The sequence below is a fragment of the Giraffa tippelskirchi genome, chromosome 4 (genome assembly GCF_054371585.1).
Source record: "Giraffa tippelskirchi isolate mGirTip1 chromosome 4, T2T-mGirTip1v1.2.pri, whole genome shotgun sequence".
Lineage (NCBI taxonomy): Eukaryota > Metazoa > Chordata > Mammalia > Artiodactyla > Giraffidae > Giraffa > Giraffa tippelskirchi.
Genome location: NC_137278.1, coordinates 145,379,668 through 145,389,746, shown reverse-complemented (window position 1 = coordinate 145,389,746; position 10,079 = coordinate 145,379,668). Strand labels below are relative to the sequence as shown.

The 10,079-nt window shown below is 41.3% G+C and overlaps 1 protein-coding gene and 1 pseudogene across 1 annotated transcript; one reads left to right on the top strand and one right to left on the bottom strand.

Annotated features, from left to right (window-relative positions):
- Positions 1-2,066: 2,066 nt before the first annotated feature.
- LOC145503747 (small ribosomal subunit protein uS5 pseudogene) lies at positions 2,067-2,981 on the top strand (annotated as a pseudogene).
- A 1,011-nt stretch (positions 2,982-3,992) lies between these two features.
- On the bottom strand, positions 3,993-9,488 carry IL22 (interleukin 22). Its single transcript, XM_081589858.1, has 5 exons — positions 9,261-9,488; positions 8,200-8,265; positions 7,945-8,091; positions 6,955-7,020; positions 3,993-4,580 (listed from the first exon to the last, which is right to left on the bottom strand). The coding sequence occupies exons 1-5, from the start codon at positions 9,444-9,446 to the stop codon at positions 4,473-4,475; spliced, it is 573 nt and encodes a 190-aa protein (XP_081445984.1). The 5' UTR covers positions 9,447-9,488; the 3' UTR covers positions 3,993-4,472.
- Between the last annotated feature and the right edge of the window lie 591 nt (positions 9,489-10,079).

Sequence of the window (10,079 nt, the reverse complement as noted above, 5' to 3'; positions counted from 1 at the left end):
GAGTCTACCCAAACGCACGTCCATCGAGTCAGTGATGCCATCCAACCATCTCACCCTCTGTCGTCCCCTTCTCCTCCTGCCCCCAATCCTACCCAGCATTAGGGTCTTTTCCAATGAGTCAGCTCTACACATCAGGTGGCCAAAGTATTGGAGTTTCAGCTTCAACATCAGTCCTTCCAATGAACACCCAGGATTGATCTCCTTTAGGATGGATTGATTGGATCTCCTTGCAGTCCAAGGGACTCTCAAGAGTCTTCTCCAACACAACAATTCAAAAGCATCAATTCTGCAGCGCTCAGCTTTCTTCACCGTCCAACTCTCACATCCATACATGACCACTGGAAAAACCATAGCCTTGACTAGACGGACTTTTGTTGGCAAAGTAATGTCTCTGCCTTTCAATATGCTATCTAGGTTAGACATAACCTTCCTTCCAAGGAGTAAGGGTCTTTTAATTTCATGGCTGCAATCACCATCAGCAGTGATTTTGGAGCCCAAAAACATAAAATCTGACACTGTTTCCACTGTTTCCCCATCTATTTGCCATGAAGTGATGGGACCAGATGCCATGATCTTAGTTTTCTGAATGTTGAGCTTTAAGCCAACTTTTTCACTCTTCTCTTTCACTTTCATCAAGAGGCTGTTTAGTTCTTCTTCACTTTTGCCATAAGGGTGGTGTCATCTGCATATCTGAGGTTATTGATATTTCTCCCAGCAATCTTGATTCCCGCTTGTGTTTCTTCCAGCCCAGCGTTTCTCATGATGTACTCTGCATATAAGTTAAATAAGCAGGGTGACAGTATACAGCCTTGACGGACTCCTTTTCCTATTTGGAACCAGTCTGTTGTTCCATGTCCAGTTCTATCTGCTGCTTCCTGCTCTGCATACAGGTTTCTCAAGAGACAGGTCAGATGGTCTGGTATTCCCATCTCTTTCAGAATTTTCCACAGTTTATTGTGATCCACACAGTCAAAGGCTTTGGCATAGTCAATAAAGCAGAAATAGATGTTCTTCTGGAACTCTCTTGCTTTTTCGATGATCCAGCAGATATTGGCAATTTGATCTCTGGTTCCTCTGCCTTTTCTAAAACCAGCTTGAACATCTGGAAGTTCATGGTTCACGTATTGCTGAAGCCTGACTTGGAGAATTTTGAGCATTACTTTACTAGCGTGTGAGATGAGTGCAATCGTGCAGTAGTTTGAGCATTCTTTGGCATTGCCTCTCTTCGGGGTTGGAACGAATACTGACCTTTTCCAGTCCTGTGGCCACTGCTGAGCTTTCCATATTTGCTGGCATATCGACTGCAGCACTTTCACAGCATCATCTTTCAGGATTTGAAATACCTCAACTGGAATTCCATCACCTCCACTAGCTTTGTTCGTAGTGATGCTTTCTAAGGCCCACTTGACTTCACATTCCAGGATGTCTGGCTCTAGGTGAGTGATGGACAGAGAGGCCTGGTGTGCTGCAGTTCATGGGGTCGCAGAGAGTCAGACACGACTGACTAACTGAACTGAACTGAACTGATGTCACTGTCACATTTCCAGCACTGCCCTCCAGACTTGGACAGGATCCTGGCACCTTATTCCTTATATCCATTGGCATTCAGAATTTTTAAATCTCTTCATTTCAGACTATTTTTCATAGGATGGAAGCATCTGTGAATCCAGTCTTAAAGGTAGTCTTCCACTGATGGCTCGATTTCTAGAAAACTGGTCAAAAACAAGTGCAGTACCAAATTTTTCTCAAGTCATTACCCTGAGACTTATTTGGAAGAAGAGAGAATAGAGTCCTAAAACTCAGCTTAACCCATAAATAATTCTCATCCCATCATCCTAGAAGCTTAGCTTCGGTAACTTTCAGCATTTGGAGCCAACACCAAAAGTATTAACTCTGCTTTATCCCCAAGTGAACGTGCAATTTACATATGTGTTCACAATCACCATCAGTCTTTTTTTAAAGTGAAGTGTAGTTGCTGTACAACATTATGTAAGTTACAGGTGTATGATATAGTGATTCGTGATTTTTAAAGGTTATACTTCACTTCTTCTTCGTGAAAACACCAAATGCCGGATGACGCCGGTGCTGTGGAAGGGCCCAGAGGCCCCGGAGGCCCCAGGGGCCCTGGAATGGGAAGCCGCAGTGACTTCTGCGGAGGCTTCGGTAGTGGCGTCCGGGGCAGGGGTCGCGGCCAGTGTCAGGGCCGGGGCAGAGGCCGCGGAGTTCGCGGAGGCAAGGCCAAGGACAAGGAGTGGCTCCTGGTTATCAACCTGGGCCGCCTGGTCAAAGACATGAAAATCAAGTCCCTGGAGGAGATCTACCTTTTCTCTCTGCCCATCAAGGAGTCTGAGATTATTGACTTTTTCCTGGGAGATCCCTCAAGGATGAGGTTTTGAAGATTATGCCCTTGCAAAAGCAGACCAGTGCTGGCCAGTGGACCAGGTTCAAGGCATTTGTTGCCATCGGGAATTACAACGGACATGTCAGTCTGGGTGTCAAGTGCTCTAAGGAAGTAGCCACTGCCATCTATGGGGCCATCATCCAGGCCAAGCTGTCCATCGTCCCCGTGCAAAGAGGCTGCTGGGGGAACAAGATCGGCAAGCCCCACACAGTTCCTTGCAAGGTAACTGGCCGCTGTGGCTCTGTGCTGGTGCGCCTCATCCCTGCCCCCAGAAGCACTGGCATCATCTCCGCCCCTGTACCCAAGAAACTGCTGATGATGACCGTTATCGATGACTGCTACACTTCTGCCAGGGGCTGCAGCCCCACCCTGGGCAACTTCGCCACTTTTGATGCCATTTCCAAGACCTACAGTTATCTCACCCCTGACCTCTGGAAAGAGACGGTATTCACCAAGTCTCCATATCAGGAATTCACTGACCATCTTGTGAAGACCCACACCAGAGTCTCCATGCAGAGGACCCAGGCCCCAGCTGTAGCCAACACATAATTTTATAAAGAGAATAATAAAGTGAATGAAACCAGAATAAACAAATGAATAAAGGTTATAGTTATAAAATATTCACTGTGTTTCCCATGCTGTACAATATATCCTTGTAGCTTATTTTATACCTAATAGCTTGTACGCCTTATTCCCCTAAACATTGCCCTTCTCCCCACAGGTAACCACTTCTTTGTCCTCTATATCTTAATCATCACCAGTCTTGATCTCATCCTTCAGGAGCTTGGCAAACAATTGGTGAGTGCCCTGTAGAATAGTTCCTGGTTTTTTGGAGAAGAAAGCATTTTAGACTGCTGACCACCGACTTTCACCTTCTATGGAAAGACCTATACACGCTTCAGTGCCGGTGTTGTTTGTCCATTCTTCTAGACAGAACTAGTCCAACTTTTACCTCTACTCTCTTCTCTGTACTGCTGCATAAACCTTGACAACGTCCAGCTTTTGCCCTCATGTGTGTTTCATCTTCCACTCACAAGACTTCTCTATCAGGGCTAAAATCCACTATCAGATGAGACTCCCAAATCTCAATCAGCTTCCCCTTTCCTTCCTGACTCATGAGCAAACTGGAGGATGCCCTGCCTAAAAGGCTCAACCTAGAACTAAAAGCAGTTCATCTGTATCAACAGAGGCAATATGTATTTCTCCTCTAGCATCATTCTTTTCTTTTATCCACAAACTGCTAATGATGCAGATGAATTCTTTTAAATTTCTTACCTTTTTACTTTCAGAATCACATGCTGAATCAACACAATAAATCTATATAGGTAATACAGAAGATCCCCTAGAAATCAGATAGACCTAGCTTAAAAAGGTTCAACTACTCAATAGCGACACAATATTTTCAACATGTTTCTGATTCAGTTTTCTCACCAGTAAAAGGGGATAATACTAATAGCACCTCATTTGCTTAGAGTCGGGAATAAAATCATTTATACAGCTTCTGGGCCCATTTAGCAAATAGGAATGATTACATGATGATGATGATGGTAGTGAAAACATTAAAGAGGAAAAAAGTCACAAAGCCACAAGATTTAGGGTATCGATGTGTTTATTGAGACCAAATAAACATAGCTCCATAATTATTTTCATAAATATTACTATTAACCTTATGATTAAGTAGAAATATAATGCTTCCATAAATAAACCCATATTAGTAAAGTGACATAAATAATAAGACATATACTTATTACAATAAATTAATTCATAAATATAAAGTATTGATTATGGAAATGAAGTTATTTAGGGGCTTTTTCTAAAGAGATAGAAAGTAATCTTTTTTGTGGGGAAACAGTTAAATTTCTGTGTATAAAACACTGACTACAATAAAAAGTTATTAATATGCTTGGAAGGTCTAGCTTCTGATCCTATGGATACAAGTGACATTGTTCTCATTTTGAAGCTAAGCCGGGGTATTTTTAAAATTTACACAGGACTATGGAGTTTGGCTTCCCCTTTTCCTTTTGATAAAAGAAAACCTCGGGGGATCTTATTGTTTAACAGGTGAGAAAGGTTAGTAATCCATTTTCCAGCCTTGTTCTACTTGAGCACATTCACGTCTCAGGGCTATAAACAGCAAGTTCAGTTCTCCAATGACTTTAATCTCTCCACTCTCTCCAAGCTGTTAAAATAAGAACACACAAGTATTTCAGTGTTTATACCATGTTTTCTAAAGAGAAACAAATTAGAGAGAGATGAGATGGTTAGGTTGTTGGAACAGAAACCAAGTTTTAGCCTTTCATAAAAGATTAGTGATAATACCCTTTTCCAAAAGTATATGACCTGATCTGAGAGGGCACCTATGGGCATCAGTCTCAGCTGGTTGACGTGTTAAATCACTGCTGAACCAGAGCAAGCAGGTAGAGGCTGTGCTGGGATCTCGGGGACCCAAGCACCACTCATCCCTCCTTACCCTGCCTCTGAGCCCCACGACTATCTGTGACCAATCAGTTAGTATAACCACTCAACTCCAATAGTCTTGAATCAAAACTACCACATTTACCAAAACATGCGGACTTTTTCTGTTTCCACTTTCTTGACCAAGGTGGGGGAAAACAAGTTTTCACTTTTGTGGCAGAAATATCAAATGCCTCCTATCTAGTTGCTTTAACAGTGAAAGGCCAGATACAGAGTCTAACACCCTTTCTTTCCTCCTCCTTCGAAGTAGTAGGCAAAAGAGTCTTTTAAACCCCATGGGAGAGGGAACACAAGTCTAAATCCCCTCCTCTGAAACTTGTCTAATCTATTAAATGTGCTCAAGGTTATTTCAAAGAAAACAGCAACCCTAAGTCATCATTGTCCTCTAGACTTTGGTCTTTCTCTTCCTGCTTTCTTCCATCTTTCCACCTTTCGAAACTTCCTTTGACATAATGACAAGAGATATTTTTTTTAATATCTCAAAGACTCCCAAGATGATAAAGAATTCTACTGTTCTCTGTGTGTTCTCTGTTCTGCTATAGCCTGCTTCTTGCATTTCTTCAGTGACAGGGGATTACTATCCCCCCAAGATGCCCTCCCATTTCACAGTGCTGACCAGTGTTTATGCATGCTGAGATTTCTCTGAATAACATTCCTCTCTCACTATGCTTTCTGGAACTGCAGGGTAATAAAATAAAAAAGCATAACGACTTATCCACATGGCAACTGATTGCTAATGTGAAAGTCAGTTCCCTCAAAATGGATTAGGAGCTTTAAAATCTCTGTTTTCCCACACAAATCACCATCAGTTTTTTCTCTCCCACACTCTACTTTTCTAAAGACGACAAAGCAAGCTCATACGAGGAATTTTTCACACCAGAAATACAAAGTACTTCTTGGCTATGGCATGCTAATATTCAGCCCTCTGTGTCTAGCTAATTGTTCTATGACAAGAGAATTTATCTTCACAATGAAAAACAACAGATCCTTCAGTTATCAAAGGAAGACATTGACAATGTTCATTAAATCACATTCAGGAGGAGATACTTTTTATTACAACAATCAAGATGGAAAAAAGGGGGAATTGAGATTACGCTTGTTACTGAAAATTCCATCAATCAGAGCCTTCTTGTTTCTGACGTTTAATTGTACCTGCTTGCCAAATCATCACTTTTGCTGCTGCTCATGGTGGCTCTGGTTTTTGGATGAGTCACAGCAGCTGAGCTGAGCCTCCCCCTGTTGTGCTTTTCCCCCAAATAGGCCGCCTGATCATATCATTCTCTGTCAAAATATGCACTAACCTATATCAGATAGATGCTCACTAGGGCATTGTCGAGGGAAGGAAGAGACCAGGAAAGAAGGAAAAGGAAAGAGGAAGAAAGAGGGCTTCCAGTGTGGACATTCATTTCCTTACAATGAATCCATTACTAATATTAATATTTTCATTCTATTTGAAACTGTGTAAAAGAAACTGGAGGGTCATTCACTCTCATTTTTAAATTAAAACCGATAGCTGCTGGGTATTTTAATAGTTAAATGTAAGTATCAACCATTCCAGAAATTCATCCTATGCGCAAGTCCAGTTCTTTTATTATGGCTGTTCTAGGTATATTTCTCCAAGTTTTACATCATCATGTGAATGACTTCAAAATTATTTCAAATAAGTTTTCCCCAGTTTCCTGGTTTTGAACAAACGCTTCTTCAGACTAAATGAATCAGCAGGTATCTTAAATTTCCCTAAGAACTAATGAGACTAAGTGTAATATCCAGCACTTCTGGCCTGGATGGGATTCATAGGTCCTGCAGTCTATTCTGATGCTGACACTGGCCATCCCTAGCACATGAGTGACAAGATTAGATGACTTAAGTTCCTAGCCAGTTCAAGAATTTGCAAAGTTTGGAAACTGACTTATAAACATGTAGACACATCCATATGTATTTGCACCCAAATAATCAACCCAATGGCAGGAGAGTCAAGTAAAAAATCATGACGTGGGAGAAAAAAGTAAAGAAAGGGAAGAAAAACAATATTTGCCTCTTCTATCAAATGATTTAGCATGAATAGTTGTTAGTAGTACCTTTTTCACTGTGTTCTTCAGATTCTGTACATTTCTCCGGATGTGCTGGTTGTCATACTCAATATGCTACAAAATGGAAATGAGAGTAACAAGTTTAGCATTGTTGTACTGAAGCTTTTTGAAACTCAACCTTCCTAACTGAAGTATGTTACAATTCGCCTGGAATTAAAGTTCTTAGCAATTTTGCCCACAACGACCTAGATATCAATAGTGACCTAGATTTTCTGACCTCTTCAATTCCCTGGGACACCAAAATCCAGTCATTTCCCTTACACGGGACCTCACTTCACCTTTGGGAAACCCTACTGAGGTTGAAGTTTGTGGAAAGAGTGGAGTGGTTTATGCAAATCCTGTCAAGAATAAAACCATAACAGCACCTCATCAAAAACACGGGCTCAGAACAAGAAACCTACATAAAACATCTTATGTGAACAGGGCCCTCCTCAATAAATACTAGGCCCCCTTTGCTCAGCCCACTCCACTAAAATATTTTCCTTAGTTTTCAATATTCAGAGGCATCAAGCTTACCCACTTCTGATTTTGTCACTTCCATTATCAAAAGGGCAGGAGTCTTCATCCACCCACCCACTGCCGAATATTAAATCTTCTTGTTTCTCCCTTTCTCTCTTTCCCATCCCCTCTCTCCATCAACTTATATTCAGTGAATCCATTGGCACCAATAGGTATTTTTCCTTACAGCTCCCAACACCTTTCTCATCTCACATAGTCCGAATTGCTTTTTCGCAGGGACAAATGAGCCTCCTGTGGTCTCTCAGACCCTGCCCATCACGATCAACTCAAAATGTGACTCAATTAAAGCAAAAGCAAACAGGCTGTGATGCCAAATGATTTCTGTAATGGTGTGACAGAGGCACCTCTTACTACCAGCACGGAAGGGGCACTAGGGTGGGACGGAAGAGGGTCCCACACAGAATGAAGAGGAAAGGCAGGCACCTGGGAGGGTTGGGCTCAGGCTGGAGAAGAACTTACGCATTGGCTTAGCTTTTTGCTGAGCTTGGAGAAGAAGGGCACCACCTCTTTCATATAGCGCTGGAATTTATCGGATTGGGGGAATAGCACCTCTTCAAGAGTAAAGTTCAGCACCTGCTTCAGCAGATAGCAGCGCTTCGTCACCTGCTGGTGAAAGTGAAACAGCAGGGCTCAAATTAGGTGACATCCGCAAGACCCAGCCCATCCTCACCACTGCTCCAAGTAACTGCAAGTGGCATCATGCCTATGGCTTACATTGATTCCCTGGAACAATTTGCTCCCAATGAGACGAACATCTGTGATGTTATCTGCCAAGCTAGCCTGGAAGAGAAGAAAAGACTTAAGTGCCTGGACATCAAAAACTAGAAGAAATGTCTGTAAGTAGAACTGTACTCTGTCCCCTCTCCCCAGAGCAGCACTGTGAAGACTAAAGAAAGGATTCTTTAGTGCATGGGTTTAAAATGATGCTCAGGGGTTGAGGCGAGGGATAAATTAGAAGTTTGGGATTAACATATATATACTACAATGTATAAAATAGATGACTAACAAGAAGTTACTATATAGTACAGGGAACTATACTCAATATTTTATAATAGCCAATAAGGGGAAAGAATATATAAAAGAATATACATATATTATATATACACATATATATGTATATTTATACATATATATAGACCTGAATCAGTGTGCTATACACTGCTATACACTGCTATACACTGCTATACACTGTGCTATAAACTAACATGACCCTGTAAACCAACTATACTTCAAAATAAATTAAAAAAATAAGATAGAAAAGTATAATGTACAGCATAGGTAATATAGCCAATATTTTATAATAACTATAAACGGAGAATAATCTTTAAAAATTGTGGATCACTATGCTGTATACCTGGAACTTAAATAATACTGTCAATGAACTACTTCAGTAAAAAAAAAAAAAAGAATGGATTTAAAGTTCCTAGAATAGAGCTCATAACATAGTAAGTGCTCAAAAATGTCAATTTCTTTCTCTTCAAAAAATAAAAGAATGCTTAGAGGAGTAAAGGAAACCATAAACAGTCAGATGGGTTACTATGTGGCTCCTTTTGGGGTAAAACTGAATGTAGATATCCTAAAGGGCAAAATGGAAGGTCCTGAGGTAAAGTTCGATCTCCAAAAAGTCTTAAAAGAGACATAGAAAATGATGGCAGGTATACCAGTAGAGATAAATGTTCATCTGTTAAAGATCTTAGATGTTCTCTGAAGAAATTTTAAGAACTATTCAGGTTCCAAGTAGATAAGATGCAAAAGAGAAAGACTGAGATGAGTACCTCCTGAGCCAGAGCGAAGGTGTGGTTGATGATGTAGGGCTCCTGGAAGTTGGACTCGTTGAGCCTACAGTGCGAAGTGATGGGTACAGCCACTCCTCCCTGGGCCCACAGCACCATGACAAGGAGGCAGCCGGCGGCCAGAGTGTCCATGAGGGGAGAGCTCACAGATTTCTGCAGGGCAGCCATCGTGGACAAAACAAACCTGAGCAATGGGTGACTAGGCAAGGAGAACCTGGTATCAAGAGAATGAGAAACAAAATCAACATCAAGGAAAAAAATTAAGTATCCAGTAGTAATAGACCCAGCAAGCTAATCCTACCAAGTTCGTTGGAGGACTTACCTGTATCAAGGTTTCTGCTTGTGATAGGAAAGTAGAAGCTGCTGCTTTTATAGCCCCCAGGACACCAAATTGTGTGTGTGAAAAATATGACATCAGCAATTATCTAATTTCCAGTGCTGTCTTCTGAGAACTACCTAACCACCATAGGAGCCCACAGAGCACCACCTCCAAGCTTCCCACCTTGATACGCCAGCATTTCCCTAAAACGTCACTATTAGGCCCGGGGTGTACTTTTACAGACAAATCCCAGAAAGTTTCTAAACCCTACATACTTTTCAAAGAAAATGACTGCTTTGTCTTTGTAGATTCCAGGTTTAGTTTAAAATTTTCTGATCTCCTGTAGTGAGTAAGCATTTTGGTCACGGACTCATTTTCCTAGCAGCTTCATAGATTCTTATCTCTTTAGAGGTGATCAAACAAAAAGGACCTATATCCTTTACTTTAAAATAAGCAGTAGTGACAGCTTGGAGACAATTCCA

Bases quoted from the DNA above. Each gene is read 5' to 3' on its own strand.
- IL22 (XM_081589858.1), bottom strand. From the start codon at position 9,446: ATGGCTGCCCTGCAGAAATCTGTGAGCTCTCCCCTCATGGACACTCTG. The intron at 8,266-9,260 runs GTACTCATCTCA...CTTCTCTTCCAG, and splicing joins CCTTCGCTCTGGCTCAGGAG to GCTAGCTTGGCAGATAACAT. The intron at 4,581-6,954 runs GTACTACTAACA...TTATTTTAACAG, and splicing joins TGAAGAACACAGTGAAAAAG to CTTGGAGAGAGTGGAGAGAT.